Source organism: Palaemon carinicauda, chromosome 17 (assembly GCF_036898095.1).
Source record: "Palaemon carinicauda isolate YSFRI2023 chromosome 17, ASM3689809v2, whole genome shotgun sequence".
NCBI classification, from domain to species: Eukaryota; Metazoa; Arthropoda; class Malacostraca; order Decapoda; family Palaemonidae; genus Palaemon; species Palaemon carinicauda.
This window is the reverse complement of record NC_090741.1, coordinates 37,996,296-38,018,795: the sequence shown is the minus strand read 5'-3', so window position 1 is coordinate 38,018,795 and position 22,500 is coordinate 37,996,296. Positions and strand designations below refer to the sequence as shown.

The 22,500-nt window shown below is 42.8% G+C and overlaps 2 protein-coding genes across 2 annotated transcripts in view; one reads left to right on the top strand and one right to left on the bottom strand.

The window, feature by feature from the left end:
• LOC137656682 (zinc finger protein 91-like) overlaps nt 1-22,500 on the top strand; it is a 430,152-nt gene that overhangs the window by 148,509 nt on the left and 259,143 nt on the right. The gene's annotated exons all lie outside the window — the stretch shown is intronic.
• LOC137656680 (5'-AMP-activated protein kinase subunit beta-1-like) overlaps nt 2,941-22,500 on the bottom strand; it is a 108,212-nt gene continuing 88,652 nt past the window's right edge. Inside the window, exons 6-7 of the mRNA XM_068390867.1 lie at nt 5,450-5,615; nt 2,941-5,091 (exon numbers count right to left, since the gene is read on the bottom strand). Of these exons, the coding sequence (XP_068246968.1) occupies nt 5,466-5,615 (150 nt within the window). The 3' untranslated portion in view covers nt 2,941-5,091; nt 5,450-5,465. The remainder of the gene's footprint in view (nt 5,092-5,449; nt 5,616-22,500) is intronic.

Below are 22,500 nucleotides of genomic sequence, written 5' to 3'. Positions count from 1 at the left end.
CATCTTTTATTCTCTATCGTACTACATCCACGCACATTCAAACACCCCAAAACTAGAGTGCGGGGAGCAGTCACTCTCCACCCAGCTCCACCTCTTTGATGTCTCACAGGATTATAATACAGGAGAGGGGGTGGGCCACAGGAGGCATATATATATATATATATATATATATATATATATATATATATATATATATATATATATATATCCTATATATACACACAAAGTAATCCCTCAACTAGTATAGGTGTTACATTCTAAGACATCACCGTGGTAGCTGGAAAACTCAGTAGATACAGAAATCTACAATATATTTTTTCATTATTTTCATAATTTTTTATATTTTCTTATCTCTATAAATTTAGGCTTTTATATGCCAAAAAATGACTAATTTGAAAAAAAAAATTCATCAACTAACTCATCAAATAGGCTACATTACACTTTTAGAGAATGACTTTAGAAAAAAAAAGGATAAAAGAAACATTATAATTAATTTTAGCAAGAGTACTTGAATGAAATATAACTGCAGATTTTGAAAATTTTTTGTGAACAGCATCCTATAAACCAAAAGAACCTCTTCACATTATTCATTTCCTTAGCAGGAAATGTCTATATCCTGATTGACTAATTCATCCTCTGTATGTGTCATAAGACTCTCTTTCTATGAATTAACACATCTGAGTATAAGTAAAATACAGCACCTATATATATTTCAACTAATTTGATTATACTTTGCCGCAAGATGTTAGCATGGTTGGAAATATGATTCTTCCTAAATATTTTTGTTACTTAATCCTGAAATTTAAATAATTTTTGCAAAGAAAATGTATAGGTGAAAATAATAACTTTATATTTTGTTGAAAGCTGTTTGAATGCTTCCAGAGACAAGTTATTCTTCAAAATCAATTTTGTCATCATCTGTTGGAAGTTAATGGAAGGCTTCAATAGAATAATACCTTTTAAAAGCAATTCAATTATGCTTTATTGCAAGCCTAAAGAATGCTTTTATAAAGTATCTTTTAAAGGATTTTCCAACACTCTTTTGCTAATCATAATAAATTTTTCCCTCCTTTGGCTTCAAACTAATAGGATTCTACAAATCAATTTAGGCATGAACAGTCATAACTATGCATATACAAAGTCATAATGGCTCTGCTCATTAACTCTGTAATTTGAACACCATTTTGATAGGACTTTGGCGGGGTATGAGAATGGATTTATTGATTTTAAACACTACATCCGAGTGCTGGGGTGGGGGGTGGAAAGCCATTCAATCTTAAGGTGAAACCAGGGGAAAAATATAATTCTAATTATAAAATTATTCATATGCTCATCTGAGGTTCATATTGCTTTACCCTCGAAAAGTTACCCTCATGTCGACGTCTATCTCTTAACATTTTCTCGTTTCCCCTCACTCTCCATTACCAACACCCCAAGTATATAATTGCTGTATGGATTGTGTTGTCTGGCAAGAAGTGTGACCCATTCTTCAGTTTACAAAATCGAAACTTAATCAATAAGTAGCGGGGGGGGGGAAATATGAACCTCAAGTGAGTACATAAATAATAAATTTTATTATTACAATCCTATTTATTTCGCTGAAACTTACCTGAGCTTCATTCCACATTTAGCAGGAGGGAAAGTGAGGGAAAGAGACAAACCAAATTAATGATTATTAAAAACCCAAACTCTTTCTTACCTTAAATGTACTATATATTAGAGTCAACAAAAACTAGAGAAAAACCCTCCTCTTTTGCAAGAACTCTACTCCAGATTGGGAAAGCCTAATATAACTATTAGAGCAATAAAAAGGACATTAAATTAGAGGTACATTAACCAATACCAATTATTCAAAATAACATATCCCAATTACGTTACCACATCACTTACCACTACCAAAGGACCTAAAGCTCAACTTTTATAAAAAAACCAGGCTTCATTTTAATAATGCGTGGCAAAATAAGATTTGATACACCACTGCTTCCAAAAGATTAACATCACTAGTTACAACACCACTTTCACTTATTGCACAATCACTACAACGTTTTCACTGGCAGACTTTATTATTGTGGCGATCCCCAAGGACACTTTCCCGGAAATCTCAGATTGGTTTTGTGAGCAAGGGGACACCTCAATAGCGTACAGCGCCCTCAAAACATACCTCCTGGAGCAGTACTTGCTGTTACAACCTTTTCCCAAGACAGATTCTTACTAAAATTAAGAGAAGTAATAGCATTCCTAATATGAGCCCAAACTTTCAAGACTTTCATTTGTCAGGAATACAATTAAAAATTGTCCCTGCCTGGCAATCTGCTGGACTGGGGTTCAAGTAAAGCTCAAATTCGATAGTTTCTTGTAGTGTCTGTAACCTCACTATCCTTGTTAGCTAAGGATGGGGTTTTGTAATACAGATCATGTGTTTAGATTGAAATAATTAATAATATTTAATATTCAGAAGTTTTGTAGATTGTTTTAAAATTAATATATTTCATTTCAAAATTTGTTCCATTCATCAGCCAATCGATTGTCTCGTCATTGTACTTGGGTGGGTTGTCAATGGTGAGGGAAAACGAGAAATTTTTAAAATATAGACGTCAACGCAGTTAGATTTTCGAGGACAAAGCCATATGAATCTCCTAGAAATACTAATTAGAAGCTACACAGCAAGGTTGAAGAAAGGAAAGACCCTTAAATAAGGCCTACAGTGCACTAAAAGAGTTGTACTGATGATTATCCCTTTGGCAAACAGTTTATTGCTTACCTTCTGTTCCATTTGCTCACTTACCACCTGCCACAAGGATTTCTTAGCCTTTCTTCATCAATTCTGCTTCTGACTGTGACCCCGTGGTGTGTGGCCAAGTTACTTCACTTTACAATTGGTAGTAAAATCTACCATATAAGACAAAGCAAACTGAAAAAAGTGGGACAATGAAACTTGAGTAGCGTTTGTCTTTTTATTTTTTTCTGCAACAAAAGATGTTGTCACAGAAATATACAGCGGCACTATTTCAACTTGTGTTTGATGTATACACATTGCAAAAAAAAATAAATAAAAAATAAACAGAAACATACATTATTCAAAAAACCAAAACACAATGATAAAAAGCTCTATCCAAGCACAATTCTTCATGAATTACAGTACTAAAATTATTTAAATAACTGCAAAAATTAATGATCTAATAAACAATGGCTTGGGTTACTTATGATAATCTGTTTTAACTAATTATATATTCTAGGAAACGCTGGTTTAATCTTTTCTATCTATGTGATTTACCTGCTTTTGTTGTATTTGACAGGTTACAAAGTGGGTACCTTTTCTTCAACTGTAGTAAATCTTAATAAAATAGTGCAATACTTTGTATATACATATTTTCCCCTGCTTTTAAATACTGTAGATGAATTCAGTATTTTACACTTAATACAGTATAGCTAGGTGCTGTATGAGATACTCTATAGTCAATTTAACTGCATTTTGATATATGGTGTAAGTTACATGTAAATACTGTATGCCCAATAGACAATTTTATATACAAAGGGAAGATAAAAAGTGAATGATTTAGTAGAAGCATTCTTTTGAAACTGAAATTTAAAAAATTAAAAAGACTGACAGCAGGGTACAGTCTGTTCTGCAAGAGTGTACCTTTGTGACTGAGTGTTAACACCGCTTGTATTGAGTTACCATGCTACTAGCATCACCCAGCTCTTGAACTCAAGTGACCGAGTCCATGACGAACTAGCCAAGTGGTGGGGATTGTAACCCAAACAACAGATATATTTTTAATGAATGGGGGTTGGGTAGCTTCAATGTGTATATAATATATACATATATATATAACTATAATTTCCTATGTATAAGGCACATACATATAAACACAAACATTTTAAAACAGAGTAAAACTTTTGTACCCAGACATACTCTAGTATTAAAAATGTTTGTTTTATATGCATGTGTCTTTTCCCTATATACAGTCTTCCTAGGCATTCACTTGAAGAATATAAAATGTTAAGTGTGACTTCTAGGACTATCACAATGCCCCTGTTAATGTACAACACCAGCCTGTGAAGTACAGGCACAAAGGATTAAAAAAGAAGGAATAGTGTAATCTTTCATGTACACCGTCTCATTTTTGTTGATAGACGAGGCAGTCTTAGGATTTAAAGTATCAAGCTACGAAAGGAAATGAGGACTTTTACATGATTAATAGAAAAACAATTTGCGCAATAAACTTCCACACTGATAGCTCCAGGCTACTAAGCAAATCATATCTGTAAAATAATACTGTATTATCAAAACATAATAAAATCTATATACTAGACTGTATAAAAATTGCAAAAAATCACAAAACAAACTACCTTCTGTGACAAATCATTAATTATTCCTGCTTTGGCAAGAAATTCAAAATGAAGAGACTCGTGATGCCTTGTCTGTCACTTCAAAATTGCGCATTTTCACTGCATATCATTATCCTTGTGCACAAAAAATCATGTGGGATCATACTTCTAAAAATTTACGATATTACGATAATACTTCCTTAAGTCTCAGTCAACTCATCTGAATTACGCTCCACATTAACCATAAGCTTCATTACGTTAAAGATGGTGAAAAAAAGTTCAAACATATTTAAAAGCTAAAATTTTTTCCCATCATTAGGCTGACAGGAGAGGTGAAAAAAATTGGATTAGTAAGAATTAGAAGTACAGTAATAGTATAGGCCAAGAAAAAAGGCACTATATTTCTTGAATATAAAGGCTACCTCTATTACAATACGGTTCCCTAACCATCGCTTAGGATAGAAATTTTTTGCAAAACCTTTTGACAAATTGAACGGCTTTGGAAAAGCACCTAAAACCCTACAAGACGATATGTGGCCGTTACAATGTCAATAAATTTGTGGCCCGCCTCAGCACGTTGGAATACCTTTCATTAGTTGAAGGAGTTTAATACATTACTACATCACTTTTCAGCCATCAAGGCCTGAAGGACTCTCAACCTTAGCAACAAGCAATGAGTTTCTTAACACAGTATCCACAGCAAAATGGTTTGAGCCATCTCCAACACATGGCACATAACACTAAGCCCGTAGCCTCTATCTGAAAGGGATGCAAAGCAACTTTCAAAATTATTACAAATAAGACCTTTCCTTCTATTAAATACTATATAATACAATATAATACAGTATGTTGAAGATTTATTTAAAAATTATGTATCATACTTTATATTGATCTATAACTGGACTCCTTATTTCATATGTACAGAAATTAACGATACAGAATTCTAATTCTCTTCATTCTGGTTTTATTTCTTAACATGCACATATTCTCTTGTTAAAGCTTGTTAAGAAAGTAAATGGCCTTTCTAGTTTTTCACATAATTATAAATATCATAAACAATAATTATGATAATACTGTACTGTACATATCCCAAATAAAGATACTTTATTAAATTTACCTTCAAAATGCACTGCCTATTCAATGGGTCTGTAAATAAGGGTTGTAACACACTTCTTGCGGTAACGGTGAGATGTGGACAGAACCATCATTCCGTCTCTGATGCTCAAGGCATACATGTGGTTCAGCATAACGTGATTTGGCTCAGGGAGGAGAGTAGGCTCACACTGTTGGAATAAAAGTAATCACATGAATATCAATCCAATATGCAAGTGAGAATTCACATTGACAAAATCATAAAAGTTTCTGCAATACCAATACCCATATCAAAATTACCTTGTACTTCTGAATTTGAATAAATATGTTATTTTTATTAATAAAATAAATTTTTGAATATACTTACCCGCTGATTATATAAGCTGCAGCTCTGCTGCCCGACAGAAAAACCAACGGTCAAAATACGCCAGCGATCGCTATGCAGGTAGGGGGTGTACATCAACAGCGCCATCTGTCGAGCAGGTACTCAAGTACTCCATGTAAACACAGAACCAATTTTCTCCTCGGTCCACTGGGTCTCTATTGGGGAGGAAGGGAGGGTCCTTTAATATATAATCACCGGGTAAGTATATTCAAAAATTTATTTTATTAATAAAAATAACATTTTTCAATATTAAACTTAGCCGGTGATTATATAAGCTGATTCACACCCAAGGGGGTGGGTAGAGACCAGCATTACGTGTTACATTATTATGAGCTAAGTATTTTGTATTTCATTTAAGCAGTTATTCAAAATAACAAACATAAAATAAATAAGTACCTGGTAAGGAAGTCGACTTGAACAATTACTCTGCCTTTTTAAGTACGTCTTCCTTACTGAGCCTCGCGATCCTCTTAGGATGCTGAGCGACTCCTAGGAGCTGAAGTATCAAGGGTTGCCACCCATACTAAAGGACCTCATCAAAACCTCTAATCTAGGCGCTTCTCAAGAAAAGAATTTGACCACCCGCCAAATCAACCAGGATGCGAAAGGCTTCTTAGCCTTCCGGACAACCCAAAAACAACAATAAAAAACATTTCAAGAGAAAGATTAAAAAAGGTTATGGAATTAGGGGAATGTAGTGGTTGAGCCCTCACCCACTACTGCACTCGCTGCTACGAATGGTCCCAGGGTGTAGCAGTTCTCGTAAAGAGACTGGACATCTTTAAGATAAAAAGACGCGAACACTGACTTGCTTCTCCAATAGGTTGCGTCCATTATACTCTGCAGAGATCTATTTTGTTTAAAGGCCACTGAAGTTGCGACAGCTCTAACTTCATGTGTCCTTACCTTCAGCAAAGCATGGTCTTCCTCATTCAGATGGGAATGAGCCTCTCGTATCAACAGTCTGATATAATAGGAAACTGCATTCTTTGACATAGGTAAAGAAGGTTTCTTAATAGCACACCATAAAGCTTCTGACTGTCCTCGTAAAGGTTTAGTTCGTCTTAAATAGAACTTAAGAGCTCTAACAGGGCATAAGACTCTTTCTAGTTCATTTCCAACCAAATTAGAAAGGCTTGGAATATCGAACGATTTCGCCCAAGGACGAGAAGGTAGTTCGTTTTTGGCTAGAAAACCAAGCTGTAAAGAACATGTAGCCGTTTCAGATGAAAATCCGATGTTCCTGCTGAAGGCGTGTATCTCACTGACTCTTTTAGCTGTTGCTAAGCAGACGAGGAAAAGAGTCTTTAAAGTGAGATCTTTAAAGGAGGCTGATTGTAGTGGCTCGAACCTTTCTGACATAAGGAATCTTAGTACCACGTCTAAATTCCAACCTGGTGTAGCCAAACGACGCTCCTTCGAGGTCTCAAAAGACTTAAGGAGGTCCTGTAGATCTTTGTTGTTGGAAAGATCTAAGCCTCTGTGACGGAAGACTGTTGCCAACATGCTTCTGTAACCTTTGATTGTGGGAGCTGAAAGAGATCTTTCCTTCCTCAGGTATAATAGGAAGTCAGCTATTTGGGTTACAGAGGTACTGGTTGAGGATACTGATACCGACTTGCACCAGCTTCGGAATACTTCCCACTTCGACTGGTAGACTCTAAGAGTGGATGTCCTCCTTGCTCTAGCAATCGCCCTGGCTGCCTCCTTCGAAAAGCCTCTAGCTCTCGAGAGTCTTTCGATAGTCTGAAGGCAGTCAGACGAAGAGCGTGGAGGCTTGGGTGTACCTTCTTTACGTGTGGCTGACGTAGAAGGTCCACTCTTAGAGGAAGAGTTCTGGGAACGTCCACCAGCCATTGAAGTACCTCGGTGAACCATTCTCTCGCGGGCCAGAGGGGAGCAACTAACGTCAACCTTGTCCCTTCGTGAGAGGCGAACTTCTGCAGTACCTTGTTGACAATCTTGAACGGGGGGAATGCATAAAGGTCTAGATGGGACCAATCCAGTAGAAAGGCATCTATATGAACTGCTGCTGGGTCCGGGATTGGCGAGCAATAATTTGGGAGCCTCTTGGTCCTCGAGGTTGCAAAGAGATCTATGGTAGGTTGGCCCCATGTGGCCCATAGTCTCTTGCACACATCCTTGTGTAGGGTCCATTCTGTTGGGATGATTTGACCCTTCCGACTGAGGCAGTCCGCCATGACATTCATGTCGCCTTGAATGAACCTTGTTACTAGAGAAAGGTTTAGATCTCTTGACCAAGTGAGGAGGTCCCTTGCGATCTCGTACAACGTCATAGAATGGGTCCCTCCTTGTTTGGAGATGTACGCCAAGGCCGTGGTGTTGTCTGAGTTCACCTCCACCACCTTGCCTAGAAGGAGGGACTTGAAGCTTTTCAAGGCCAGATGAACTGCCAGTAGCTCCTTGCAGTTGATATGAAACGTTCTTTGATTCGAGTTCCAAGATCCCGAGCATTCCCGACCGTCTAATGTCGCACCCCAGCCCGTGTCCGATGCGTCCGAGAAGAGAACGTGGTTGGGGGTCTGAACAGCTAGGGGCAGACCCTCTCTGAGGTGGATGTTGTCCTTCCACCAAGTCAGTGATGACTTCATCTTCTCGGAAATGGAATCGAGACCGCTTCTAGCGTCTTGTCCTTTTTCCAGTGCACAGCTAGGTGAAATTGAAGGGGACGGAGGTGCAGTCTCCCTAACGCGATGAACTGTGCCAGGGATGAAAGCGTCCCTATCAGACTCATCCACTGTCTGACTGAACATCGGTCCTTCTTTAGCATGTTCTGGATGCATCCTTGGGCTTGACTTGTTCTGGGGGCCGACGGAAAAGCCCGAAAAGCTTGACTGTGAATCTCCATCCCTAAGTACACTATAGTTTGGGATGGGACCAGTTGGGACTTTTCCATATTGACCAGGAGACCCAATTCCTTGGTCAGATCTAGAGTCCACTTTAGATTCTCCAGACAGCGACGACTGGAAGCAGCTCTTCGAAGCCAGTCGTCCAAATAGAGGGAGGCTCTGATGTCCGCTAAATGCAGGAATTTGGCAATATTCCTCATCAGTTTCGTAAAGACAAGAGGAGCCGTGCTTAGGCCAAAGCACAGGGCTTGAAATTGGTAGACAACCTTCCCGTAAACGAACCTTAGATAAGGTTGGGAATCTGGGTGGATGGGGACGTGAAAGTAAGCGTCCCTTAGGTCTAAAGAGACCATCCAGTCTTCCTTCCTGACCGCTGCTAGCACAGACTTTGTCGTCTCCATGGCGAACGTCTGCTTTGTGACAAAGACATTCAGAGCACTGACGTCTAGCACCGGTCTCCACCCTCCTGTCTTCTTTACCACTAAGAAGAGACGGTTGTAGAAGCCCGGGGATTGATGGTCCCGGACTTTGACTACCGCTCCCTTTTCTAGTAAGAGGGACACCTCTTGCTTCAAAGCTTGTCTCTTGTCCTCCTCTCTGTACCTGGGAGAGAGGTCGATGGGCGACGTTGCTAGAGGGGGTTTGCGTAAAAACGGGATCTTGTACCCTTCTCTGAGCAACTTCACAGATTGAGCATCTGCGCCCCTTTTCTCCCAGGACTGCTAGAAGTTCTTGAGTCTGGCTCCCACTGCTGTCTGAAGAATGTGGCAGTCAGACTCTGCCCTTAAAGGACTTGGTACCTTTCTTCTTAATTCCGCGTCTCCCTTCGGCACGAGCACCTCCTCTGCTGGAGGCTCTGCCACGAAAGGGCGGAATGAACCTGGACGCTGGAGTGTCCATCCTGGGTCTAGACACGGTAGGCAAAGGGGTGGCTTTGCGAGCAGATGACGCAACCAGGTCATGCGTGTCTTTTTGAATCAAGGAGGCAGCAATCTCCTATATCAACTCCGGCTGACAAGAAGGAGCAAAGGTTTTCCCGTTTCTTGAGGACCCCGGAAACGAACGAAGCCGCAAGCTCACTGGAACCGTCCCGTATGGCCTTGTCCATGCAGGACATAATGAGCATGGAAGTATCCTTGTCAGAAGGGGAGATCTTCCTGCTCAACGCTCCCATACACCAGTCCAAAAAGTTAAAAACCTCGAAGGCTCTGAACACTCCTTTCATCAGATGGTCTAAGTCTGAAGGAGTCCAACAAATCTTGGAGCGTCTCATGGCTAGCCTGCGGGGAGAGTCTACTAGGCTTGAGAAGTCGCCCTGGGCAGAGGCAGGAACTCCCAAGCCGAGAACTTCTCCCGTGGCATACCAGACGCTCGATCTGGAAGAGAGTTTCGCAGGGGGAAACGTGAATGCTGTCTTCCCAAGGTGCTTTTTGGACTGCAACCATTCTCCCAACACTCTTAAAGCTCTCTTAGACGAGCGGGCGAGGACGAGCTTCGTAAAGGCAGGCGCGGATGACTGCGTGCCTAAAGCGAACTCAGATGGAGGTGAGCGTGGGGCCGCAGAAACAAACTGATCAGGATACATCTCCCTGAACAGTGCAAGAACTTTTCTAAAGTCCAAGGAGGGAGGCGTGGTCTTGGGTTCGTCGAAGTCCGTATGCGGGTCGTCAATGTGTGCAGCGTCGTCATCATCAGAGAGTCCATCATCTGAATACTGAGGAGGAAGCGGCAAAGGAGTAGGAGTTGGCTGGTCAACTGAGTCCGGCAGCACGGGTGCATGCGTGACTGCACCGGACGCAACGTCATGGAACTGTTACCCAGTCTGTGAGCTGGCAACTACCATAGCAGAGCGGGGGCGCAAAGCGTCTACTCCTGACTGTCTAGTCTGCTGTGGGCGAGTAGAGGTAACCACACTGGGTTGCGGAAGTTGACGCACAGCGTCAAAACAAAACAACTTAGGTTGTTGTTGTAACTCGCGGACGTCAACGGAGGGTTCCGTGCGTCGCTGAACGTCAACATGCGGCTGGCAGCGCATGGGTGGCGGGACTCTCACAGCTGGAGTGCGGGAGAAGGTAGCCTCAGCGTCCACTGGACGCACAACCGTAGGTGGTTGTAGGCTAGCGGTTGGTGCAGCGTCAACCTTCTCCGCACGAAAGTCCTGCATTAAAGACGTCAACTGAGTCTGCATGGTCTGCAGCAAAGACCACTTAGGGTCTACAGTAGCAGGTGCGGCAACAGACGGTGTTACTGCCTGCTGCGGTACCGCTTTGCCTCTCTTAGGAGGTGTGCAGTCATCGGAAGACTGCAGCGAGTCCGAACTGACCCAGTGGCTACAACTGGGCCGTTGGACTTGCGCGGAAGGGACCGACTTGCGTTTAAGAGGCCGTGAGACCTTGGTCCATTGTTTCTTCCGAGAAACATCTTCCGCAGACGAGGAATAAATGGGCTCTCTCGTCTTCTTGTGGGTGGGACGATCTTGGATAGATACGTCCGAAACCACGGAGGGAACGTCTGTTCGCTGATTAAAGCCTCTCGAACCCTTTGGTCGTACGACATTGCTTCTCCCCTGGGCTTGGGAGCTTGCAAGAGGTCCCGGACTAGGAGGACGACAGGCACGAACAGACGAACCCTCAAACGCAACACTATCCACAACACTTTCCACAACACTGGCACTCACTTTGTCACTACCCACTGCACTCTTACCCTTCAACTCCTTGACGTCTGCCATGAGTTGGTTACGGTCACTCGCCAATGACTCGACTCTCTCACCCAGAGCCTGGATGGCACGCATCATATCTGCCATCGAAGGTTGTTGAGTGCTAGAAGGGGGATCAGGAGCAACCACTACAGGGGAAGGAAAAGGTTGTGGGGCATGAGGAGAGGAAAAATCAACGGAGCGAGATGAACTTCTCCTGACTCTATCTCTCTCTAGCCTACGTGAATATTTCAGGAATTCGAGAAAATCGAATTCCGAAAGCCCAACACATTCCTCACATCGATCTTCCAATTGACAGGCTTTATCCCGACAATTGGAACAAACGGTGTGAGGATCGATAGAGGCCTTCGGAAGACGCCTTGAACAGTCCCTAGCACTACACTTTCTGTATTTAAGGACTTGAGAAGGGTCAGCCATCTTGAATTAGTCAAAGGGGAATTCAAAATCTATCCAAAGTCCTCAACAAATAATCCAAAATCAATAAAAGAAAGCAAGGATGTATTGAAGATAACCTCTGCAAAGCGAAAGCTAATAACTAGAAATGTGTACTTCACCAAAATCTGTGAAAACCAATCCAGTAAGCAACAGCGAATTTAGTAGGTCTTGCCGGTGGCACGACAGAGAGAAAATTGATTCTGTGTTTACATGGAGTACTTGAGTACCTGCTCGACAGATGGCGCTGTTGATGTACACCCCCTACCTGCATAGCGATCGCTGGCGTATTTTGACCGTAGGTTTTTCTGTCGGGCAGCAGAGCTGCAGCTTATATAATCACCGGCTAAGTTTAATATTGAAAAAGATGCTTTTCCATGCAAATCCATAAATCAGACACATGCCTCTTTTGAGATCTAGGGATGATTTCAAATTTAAGTCTTTCTTCTTCTTCCCCACCATTAACCCTACATTAAGGGGCTGGTTGCCTGATGCATCCTCTCCAATGCCTTTGATCGAAGGCATCCTCTTCCACCAAACCTTCTCTCCATATCATCCTTCACCTTATCTCGTCATCTAATTTTCTATCACCCTCTTGATTTTCTCCCCCTTACAGGTTCCTCCCAAGTCCTTCCAAATTAGAGTCTTTTTTTTTTTTATCAAATAAAAAAGTGATCTTACTATACGGATGATGCTTCCTGAGGATCCTCAGCAATGAATCTGATGATTACTTCACTTTTCCTGAACAAACTGTGCAAGGCAGCAAGGAGGAAAAGGGGTATGGGATCAGTAACTTTTATATCATCTGATGCCTTTCATGCTTTTACCATTATCAGTGACAATACAGTGCATACATCAACAAGGCGCACTACTGAACTGATAGAATTTGTCTTATATGGTCCAGCACTGGGACCTGGGAGGCTAGTCACTGCAGAGGAGGATAAACTAGGGGAACGTCTATGCTTGTACAGTATTATGAAGTAAAAGTTAAAAGGGTTCAAACAACAAGATGGGAGATAGAACACGGCGGAAAGCAGAGGGCTAAAAGAAAGGGTTAAGCCAAGGGCAAAATGAAGCTGCAAAGATTCCTAGTAATGCAGGAAAGATTCCTAGAATTGCTGCAAAGATTCCTAGTAATGCTACAAAGATCCCTAGTAATACTGTAAAGATTACTAGTTATACTGCAAGGATTCCTAGTAATGCTGTAAAGATTCCTAGAATTGCTGCAAAAATATGTAGAAATGCTGCAAAGCTTTCCTAGAAATGCTGAAAAGATTCCTAGAAATGCTGCAAAGATTCCTAGAAATGCTGCAAAGATTCCTAGTATTGCTGTAAAGATTCCTTGTAATACTGCAGAGATTCCTAGTAACACTGCAAAGATTCCTAATAATGCTGCAAAGATTCCTAATAATACTGCAGAGATTCCTAGTAACACTGCAAAGATTCCTAATAATGCTGTAAAGATTACTAGTAATGCTGCAAAGATTCCTGGGGGCACTATCCCCCTAAGGATTGGGAGGTCTCTTATAATATGAAATGTGAACGAGATCTCGCATCCAAATGCTAACTAGGTGGTAACATCATGTTGCATAAATAACGGCTAATAAACAGGAAAATCTTTCTTAACATTAATGGCAGATGATAAAAATGTTTGTAAAACTCCCGATGGGGGATAATGGGGAAGGTATCAGTAGGTTTTTGTAGGCTAACAGCCTATTGAAAATTAGCCAATTCTATAATATAATAAGAGAAGCTATTTGACCATAATTATCTCCTAATACTGAGAGAGAGAGAGAGAGAGAGAGAGAGAGAGAGAGAGAGAGAGAGAGAGAGAGAGAGAGAGAGAGAGAGAGAGAGAGAGAGAGAGAGTGTGTTACAAGGATTTTGAATGTCTCCAAGACTTTTTAATCCATCCGCGGATACTCCATTTGCTCTTTGGTAGCAATTAACTATGTTATTTTTATTAATAAAATAAATTTTTGAATATACTTACCCGGTGATCATATAAGCTGTCAGCTCTGCTGCCCGACAGAAAAACCTAAGGACAAAATACGCCAGCGATCGCTATACAGGTGGGGGTGTACATCAACAGCGCCATCTGTCGAGCAGGTACTCAAGTACTCCATGCAAACACAGAACCAATTTTCTTCTCGGTCCACTGGGTCTCTATTGGGGAGGAAGGGAGGGTCCTTTAATATATGATCACCGGGTAAGTATATTCAAAAATTTATTTTATTAATAAAAATAACATTTTTCAATATTAAACTTAGCCGGTGATCATATAAGCTGATTCACACCCAGGGGGGTGGGTAGAGACCAGCATTACATGTTTACATTATTATGAGCTAAGTATTTTGTATTTCATTTTAGCAGTTATTCAAAATAACAAACATAAAATAAATAAGTACCTGGTAAGGAAGTCGACTTGAACAATTACTCTGCCTTTTTAAGTACGTCTTCCTTACGGAGCCTCGCGATCCTCTTAGGATGCTGAGCGACCCCTAGGATCTGAAGTATCAAGGGTTGCAACCCATACAACAGGACCTCATCAAAACCTCTAATCTAGGCGCTTCTCAAGAAATGACTTTGACCACCCGCCAAATCAAGTAGGATGCGAAAGACTTCTTAGCCTTCCGGACAACCCAAAAACAATAATAAAACATTTCAAGAGAAAGCTTAAAAAGGTTATGGAATTAGGGAATTGTAGTGGTTGAGCCCTCACCCACTACTGCACTCGTTGCTACGAATGGTCCCAGAGTGTAGCAGTTCTCGTAAAGAGACTGGACATTCTTAAGATAAAAAGACGCGAACACTGATTTGCTTTTCCAATAGGTTGCGTCGATTATACTTTGCAGAGATCTATTTTGTTTAAAGGCCACGGAAGTTGCGACAGCTCTAACTTCGTGTGTCCTTACCTTCAGCAAAGCTTGGTCTTCCTCATTCAGATGGGAATGAGCTTCTCATATTAACAGTCTGATAAAATAGGATAAAGCATTCTTTGACATAGGCAAAGATGGATTCTTAACTGAACACCATAAAGCTTCAGACGGGCCTCGTAAAGGTTTTTAAATAGAACTTAAGAGCTCTTACAGGACATAAGACTCTTTCTAGTTCATTTCCAACCATACGATAAGTTTGGAATAACGAACGATATTGGTCAAGGCCGAGAAGGCAGCTCGTGTTTGGCTAGAAAACCAAGTTGTAGAACATGTAGCCGTTTCGGATGAGAATCCGATGTTCTTGCTAAAGGCATGAATCTCACTGACTCTTTTAGCTGTGGCTAAGCATATCAGGAAAAGAGTCTTAAAGGTGAGATCTTTAAAGGAGGCTGATTGTAGTGGCTCGAACCTGTCTGACATAAGGAATCTTAGTACCATGTCTAAATTCCAACCAGGTGTAACCAAACGACGCTCCTTCGTGGTCTCAAAAGACTTAAGGAGGTCCTGTAGATCTTTATTGTTGGAAAGATCTAAGCCTCTGTGACGGAAGACTGATGCCAACATGCTTCTGTAACCCTTGATAGTGGGAGCTGAAAGAGATCGTTCTTTCCTCAGATATAAGAGAAAGTCAGCTATTTGAGTTACAGAGGTACTGGTCGAGGATACGGATACTGACTTGCACCAGTTTCGGAAGATTTCCCACTTCGATTGGTAAACTCTAAGGGTGGATGTTCTCCTTGCTCTAGCAATCGCTCTGGTTGCCTCCTTCGAAAAGCCTCTAGCTCTCGAGAGTCTTTCGATAGTCTGAAGGCAGTCAGACGAAGAGCGTGGAGGCCTTGGTGTACCTTCTTTACGCGTGGCTGACGTAGAAGGTCCACCCTTAGGGGAAGTGTTCTGGGAACGTCTACTAGCCATCGAAGTACCTCGGTGAGCCATTCTCTCGCGGGCCAGAGGGAAGCAACTAGCGTCAACCTTGTCCCTTCGTGAGAGGCGAACTTCTGCAGTACCTTGTTGACAATCTTGAACGGAGGGAATGCATATAGATCTAGATGTGACCAATCTAGTAGAGGGGCATCTATATGAACTGCTGCTGGGTCCGGGATTGGTGAGCAAAATATTGGGAGCCTCTTGGTCATCGAGGTTGCGAAGAGATCTATGGTTGGCTGGCCCCAGGTGGCCCAAAGTCTCTTGTATACATCCTTGTGGAGGGTCCATTCTGTTGGAATTATTTGTCCCTTCCGACTGAGACAATCTGCCATGACATTCAAGTTGCCTTGGATGAACCTCGTTACTAGTGAAATGTCTAGACCTTTTGACCAGGTGAGGAGGTCCCTTGCGATCTCGTACAATGTCAGAGAGTAGGTCCCTCCTTGCTTGGAGATGTACGCCAAAGCCGTGGTGTTGTCCGAGTTCACCTCCACCACTTTGCCTTGAAGGAGAGACCTGAAGCTTTTCCAGGTCAGACGTACTGCCAGTAGCTCCTTGCAGTTGAAATGCATTGTCCTTTGACTCGAGTTCCATAATCCCGAGCATTCCCTACCGTCTAATGTCGCACCCCAGCCTACGTCCGATGCGTCCGAGAAGAGAACGTGGTTGGGAGTCTGAACAGTCAGGGGAAGACCCTCTCTAAGGTTGATATAGTCCTTTCACCAAGTCAGACAAGACTTTATCTTTCCGGAAACCGGGATCGAGACCGCTTCTAGCGTCTTGTCCTTTTTCCAGTGAAAAGCTAGATGGTATAGAAGAGGACGGAGGTGTAGTCTTCCTAGTGACACAAATTGATCCACGGATGACAGTGTCCCTACCAGACTCATCCACAGCCTGACTGGGCAGCGTTCCTTCTTCAGCATCTTCTGGATGGATAGCAGGGCTGGGGGTTGATCGTCTTGTTCAGCAACGTCCTCATCAGAGGGTTCCTCATCCGAAACTGATGAGGAAACGGCAATGGAGTGGGCAACGTCTGACTCGCTGAATCCGGTCGCACTGGTGGATGCGTGACGGAGCCGGACGCAATATCATGGCACTGCTGCACAGTCTGTGAACTGTCAACAACCATGGGTGCGCGAGGAAGTACAGCGTCAACCCGAAACTGTCTAGACTGTCTGGGTTGTGCAGTCAACACCCTACCGGGTTGCTGAGGTTGACGCACTGCGTCACAACAAGTCACCTCTGCTGGTTGTTGAACGTCTTCCTAGTGACACACTGAACGTCAACAACCACCTCCGAGCGTCGCTTAACGTCAACGTGCGACTGGCAACCCACACTGGGTCGCATCGGTGGAGGAACCACCTCAACTGGCAGACGCGAGTAGGATACCTCAGCGTCAACAGGGCGCACAACCAACCGGTTGGAAGGTTGTTGGCCAGAAGGTTCTTCTCCACATTTAAGTCCTCTATCAAGGACACAAGCTTGGACTGCATGTCTTGCAGCAAAGCCCATTAGGGTCTACGGGAGCAGGTGTGGCAACAGACGGGGTTAGCGACTGAGGCGGAACCATTTACCATCCCTGGAAGCCTTGTTATGTGTGACATAATAGTACAGCAAAACTTCAAAGGCTCGACAAAAGTTGAGAAGTTGACCTGTAAACAACTTGGAGCGTCTCCTGGCTAGGCGCCAGGGCGAGTCTACCAGAATTGAGAAGTTTATCTGGGCAGAGGCATGAACTCCCAAGCCGAGAACTTCTCTCGTGTCCTATCAGACTCTCGCTCTATAAGCCAGTTTAAAAGAAGGAAAATCAAAGGCTGTATCCCTAAAACTCCTCCTGGTGCAAAAACCAGTCGCCTAGCCAACGTAACGCTCTCTAGGAGAGCGAGAGAGCACTAGCTTAACAACAACGGCTTCGAAGTAGCTAGGCCTAGTGTAAGTTCTGACGTTTAGGCGAACGAGGAGCAGCAGTTACAAGATCCGGACGAAGATCCTTAAAAAATCATCATGATTTAATTAAAGTCCATAGGAGGCTAAGCAGCTTAAGGCTCCTCTCCAAATGACAGAGTCCTCAAAGGAATATCAGTAGGAGGGAGAACAGCACTTTCTCATCTACAGGAACCTTGTCCGATAAAAGCTAGGTTATCTCAGTGAGTCTCTCACTGGTGCATTAGTAGCAGACCAGAAGGCAACGTCATGTAACTGCTTGACAGTCTGTGAACTGTCAACAACTGAACTGTCAACCACAACAGGTGCGTGAGGACATACAGCACTGGTGCATTAGTAGCAGACCAGAAGGCAACGTCATGTAACTGCTTGACAGTCTGTGAACTGTCAACAACTGAACTGTCAACCACAACAGGTGCGTGAGGACATACAGTGTTCACTCGAGACTGCTTTGACTGTCTATACTGAGCAGTCAAAACAACTCTAGAATGCGGAGGTTGACGCACCGCGTCAAAACAAAACAACTTAGGTTGTTGTTGTAACTCGCGAACGTCAACGGAGGGTTCCGTGCGTCGCTGAACGTCAACATGCGGCTGGCAGGGTACACTGCGCATGGGTGGCGGGACTCTCACAGCTGGAGTGCGGGAGAAGGTAGCCTCAGCGTCAACTGAACGCACAACCGTGGTTGGTTGTAGGCTAACGGGTGCAGCGTCAACCTTCTCCGCACGAAAGTCCTGCATTAAAGATGTTAACTGTGTCTGCATGGTCTGCAGCAAAGACCACTTAGGGTCTACAGTAGCAGGTGCGGCAACAGACGGTGTTACTGCCTGTTGCGGTACCGCTTTGCCTCTCTTAGGAGGTGAGCAGTCGTCGGAAGACTGCAGCGAGTCCGAACTGACCCAGTGGCTACAACTGGGCCGTTGGACTTGCGCGGAAGGGACCGACTTGCGCTTAATAAGCTGCGAGACCTTGGTCCATGGTTTCTTACGAGAAACCTCTTCCGCAGACGAGAAGTAAATGGGCTCTCTCGTCTTTGTGTGGGTGGGGCGATCTTGGGTAGATACGCCCGAAACCACGGAGGGAAACGTCTGTTCGTTGATCAAGGCCTGACGAACCCATAAGTCGTTCGACATTACTTCTCCCCTGGGCTTGGGAGCTTGCAAGAGGTCCCGGACTAGGTGAACGACAGGCACGAACAGATGAACCCTCGGACGCAACACTGTAACACTTTGCGCATATCACTTTATCACTTCGATTTTCTGTTTTGCACTTATTTCACTGAAATCGAAACTTTTACTGATTTCTACCTGAAACACGCAATTCTACCCTTCATTTAAAGGTAGTAATTGCGAAAACAGTCGTATAATGCAGCTCATTAATACTAGCAAAAACAGAAAACATATATAAAGATAAAGAATTCAGTGGCTGGGAAAGAGACTAAACACTAGTTCAAATAAACTACGTTTACAATCTCTCACCGCACATAGCCTGGGGACAAGAATAAAACCCTAGAAACGTTTTACCTTCTTCCCCGTACAGCGACTAGGGAGGAGAGTAACACGAGAACAACGTTACCCGCTTGAACGGAACGTTTTTTCTCCTCTCTCTCCCTCCGTCTCTATCTCTCTCTCTCTTTCTCTCTTGATTTCGCACCTGAGAGAAGAGCCCAATTATATATCGTCAAAAAAACATGTTATTTGGCTAAAGGAAAAAACTGAAAGGTTTTCCAAATAAAAAGTTCCTTTAATTTAGAATTTAAACCATTTAAGCTAAGAAAGAATGAACGAAACGTCAGAATCGATTTACTCTTACTGCAAAGTGAAACCGTGATACACTCTCTCTCTATCGTAACGATAGAGCGCATGTTGAACGTCCTGAACGTCAACAACTGCGTAGTCTAAAAAACTAAACGTTAGTTCATCTTTGAAAACAGTACGAAGACTATCAAAGAAATTCTTTCATAAAACATTAAATTTAAAAAGTTTTAAATTCTTTAAAGGCTAAATACGATATAACGGGCTCAACGTTGATTAACTTCGGTTCCAAGTTAGGACAGCCTACTATCAGGAAAGGTCGCATATAAACAAAACATAAAAATTTATTTTTATATGTTTATAATAAATGGAAAGTTAATCGAAGAGGCCTAATAAAGGCGGAGAGATATAAAATATATAGCTCTATAACGTGTTAAGCAAAATTACTAAAAACCTAAACACACTTCCGTCTAAGGGAAGGGTCGGCCATTTAAAAGTGAAAGAGAGTCCATACTCTCTTTGTCACCATAATTAAATCTATCCAAAACGAGTTCAAGTTTTGAGATGAAGATAAAACCCCTGCATAGCGAAAGCTCAAAACTAGAATAGTGTACTTCACCAAATAGTTGTGAAAACAAATCCAGTTAGTAAAAGCGTATTTAGTAGGTCTTGCCAGTGGCACGACAGAGAGAAAATTGGTTCTGTGTTTGCATGGAGTACTTGAGTACCTGCTCGACAGATGGCGCTGTTGATGTACACCCCCACCTGTATAGCGATCGCTGGCGTATTTTGTCCTTAGGTTTTTCTGTCGGGCAGCAGAGCTGACAGCTTATATGATCACCGGCTAAGTTTAATATTGAAAAATAACAAATTTGGAAATAATTTGTATTTTTCCTAACATACAAACCTGGAGTTATTTATAGGGTATTACTTTCGGCAATGCTGAAAACCAGACGAGACAATTTTAGTGAGGGATAATTACCCCATCCGCTAGTTAGCAGCAGGGGGTTGGGGTAGACTGGCTTCCCCGCTCACTCACACCTGTTGGTTGAGTAACTACTTTTGCTTTCTGGCAGGACTTCTAGGGGGACAGGGTGGCGGGCCAATTTGTATAAATAGCTCCAGGTCTACAGATAATTCCTCTGCAGGGGAGGAGAGTTCACCCGAAGGAGAACTACGCTTATAACAAGGTTCTCTTTCCACCCCTGGAGGAGAACCTAAAGCGTAAGGAGATTGCCGATGCACAGAGGCAATCTTCTCTCACGAACGAGAGATATGTTCCCCCCGAAGGAGGAGCTTGCCTTGGAGAGAGCCCTGCCACCGCCCCTGGTGGGTTAGCTAACTCCTCAGCGTCGGAACCAGACTCTCGGCCTGACCGACGGGCAACAGCGCCTGCGCCCAGAAGAGGAGGATCGACCTCCGCAGAGGAAGCAGATGACCGCCTTCTCTCTGCTCCCCTTTGGAGGAGTTCAAGGAGAACTTCCTTTGTTGGGGGACCATCGATGCCCAGCGATGGCCATAAAGAAACAAGGTCTGGAAAAGAACAGGCGCTCCCTGAGGGAAGATAAGGAGCTGACTCACTAGGGGAGCCGCCACCTTCGTCTATCCCACAGGGTTGACCTGGAATCACAAGCCCTGCGCTACTGCTCGACTGTGCCCCGGAAGGGCCTGGTCAAGGATTAGCTTCGGGAAGAGATTTTGGGCATAGAGGAAGCAGAAGCCCGCAATTTCTTCGATTTCGAGGAAGACCCCGAAAGCGAAGATTTGCGTTTAGACTTCTTCTTCTTCTTACACGCAAACCTTTCCCACTGGGAGGCAGGCCACTCCCTACACTCGGAAGAGGTGTTGTCCCGTGAACACCGAGTTCCCCGGCAAGCCGGGCATAAAGGGTGTGGGTTCGTCTCCACGGACGACATGAAGGTGCCACAGCGGCAGCCTTCAATCCCTGGACATGTCCGCATAGCAGGACAATAACCAAACACACACCGATACACACAAAAGAAAAAGGAAAAGTAATAAAGTCAAGGCAGTTTGTTTAACTAGAGAGAGAGACGGCACCTCCACACTCTACCGAGCCAAAAGCAAAAGTGGTTACTTAACCGACAGGTGTGAGTGAGCGGGGTAGCTAGTCTACCCCAACCCCCTCCCGCTAACTAGCGGATGGGGTAATTATCTCTCACTAAAATTGTCTTGGCAGGTTTTAAGCGTTGCCGAAAGTAATACCCTATAAATAGCGAAGGTTTGTATCTGTGTCGGAACAATTAAGCATTTAGAGTTCTTATGATTTTGTCTAACTTATTCTTGAACTCGTTTACCGTGTTACTGTTTAATACATCCACTGGAAGTCTATTCCAAGTAAAATATTTACTATTTTGCATGTAAAGAAATTGCCATATTGAGAGGTGTTGTATCTTTTCAATTCCAGTTTGTATCCGTTACCTCTTGACTGATTTGTGCTAGGTGTGAATAGAATGTTGTAATCTATATTTGTTATACCTATAAAAAATTTTAATGCCTCTATTACCTGTCCCCTTAGGCATAGAGTTTGTAGATCAAATAAGTTCAAACGTTCCATCCTCCATCTATATCCAAATTGCCTTAGTGTTGGAACTAGGTTGGTGGCCCTAGCTTGTACTGCTTCCAGTCTACCTATATCTTTCTGAACACTTGGTGCCCAGAATTGAACTCCGTGTTCTAGATGGGGTCTTATTAGTGATGTGTACAGCTGTAGTACAATGTTTTTGTTTCTACATTTGAATTAGTCTCTTTAAGTAACCTATTAGTTTTTGTGCTTTCTTTTCAGCTTTTATGCTGTTCGGTGAACTTCAATTCCTATCTGATAATAATACCGAGATTTTCCTCCTGATCCACACTTTCTATTTCATTACTCAGCAGTAAGTAATCTGATTGTGGGTTACTAAAATGTATGTGCATAACTTCAAATTTCCCACAATTCTAAAAGCATTTGCCATTTTCTGAACCATGCTCCTAGCTTCATTAGATCCTCTCTTAAGGCTTCTACATATTCCAAGTTCGCAGCATTTATGCTTAGTTTAGTATCGTTGGCTAATTTTGCTATTCTACTAGTTAATTCTAAATCTACGTCGTT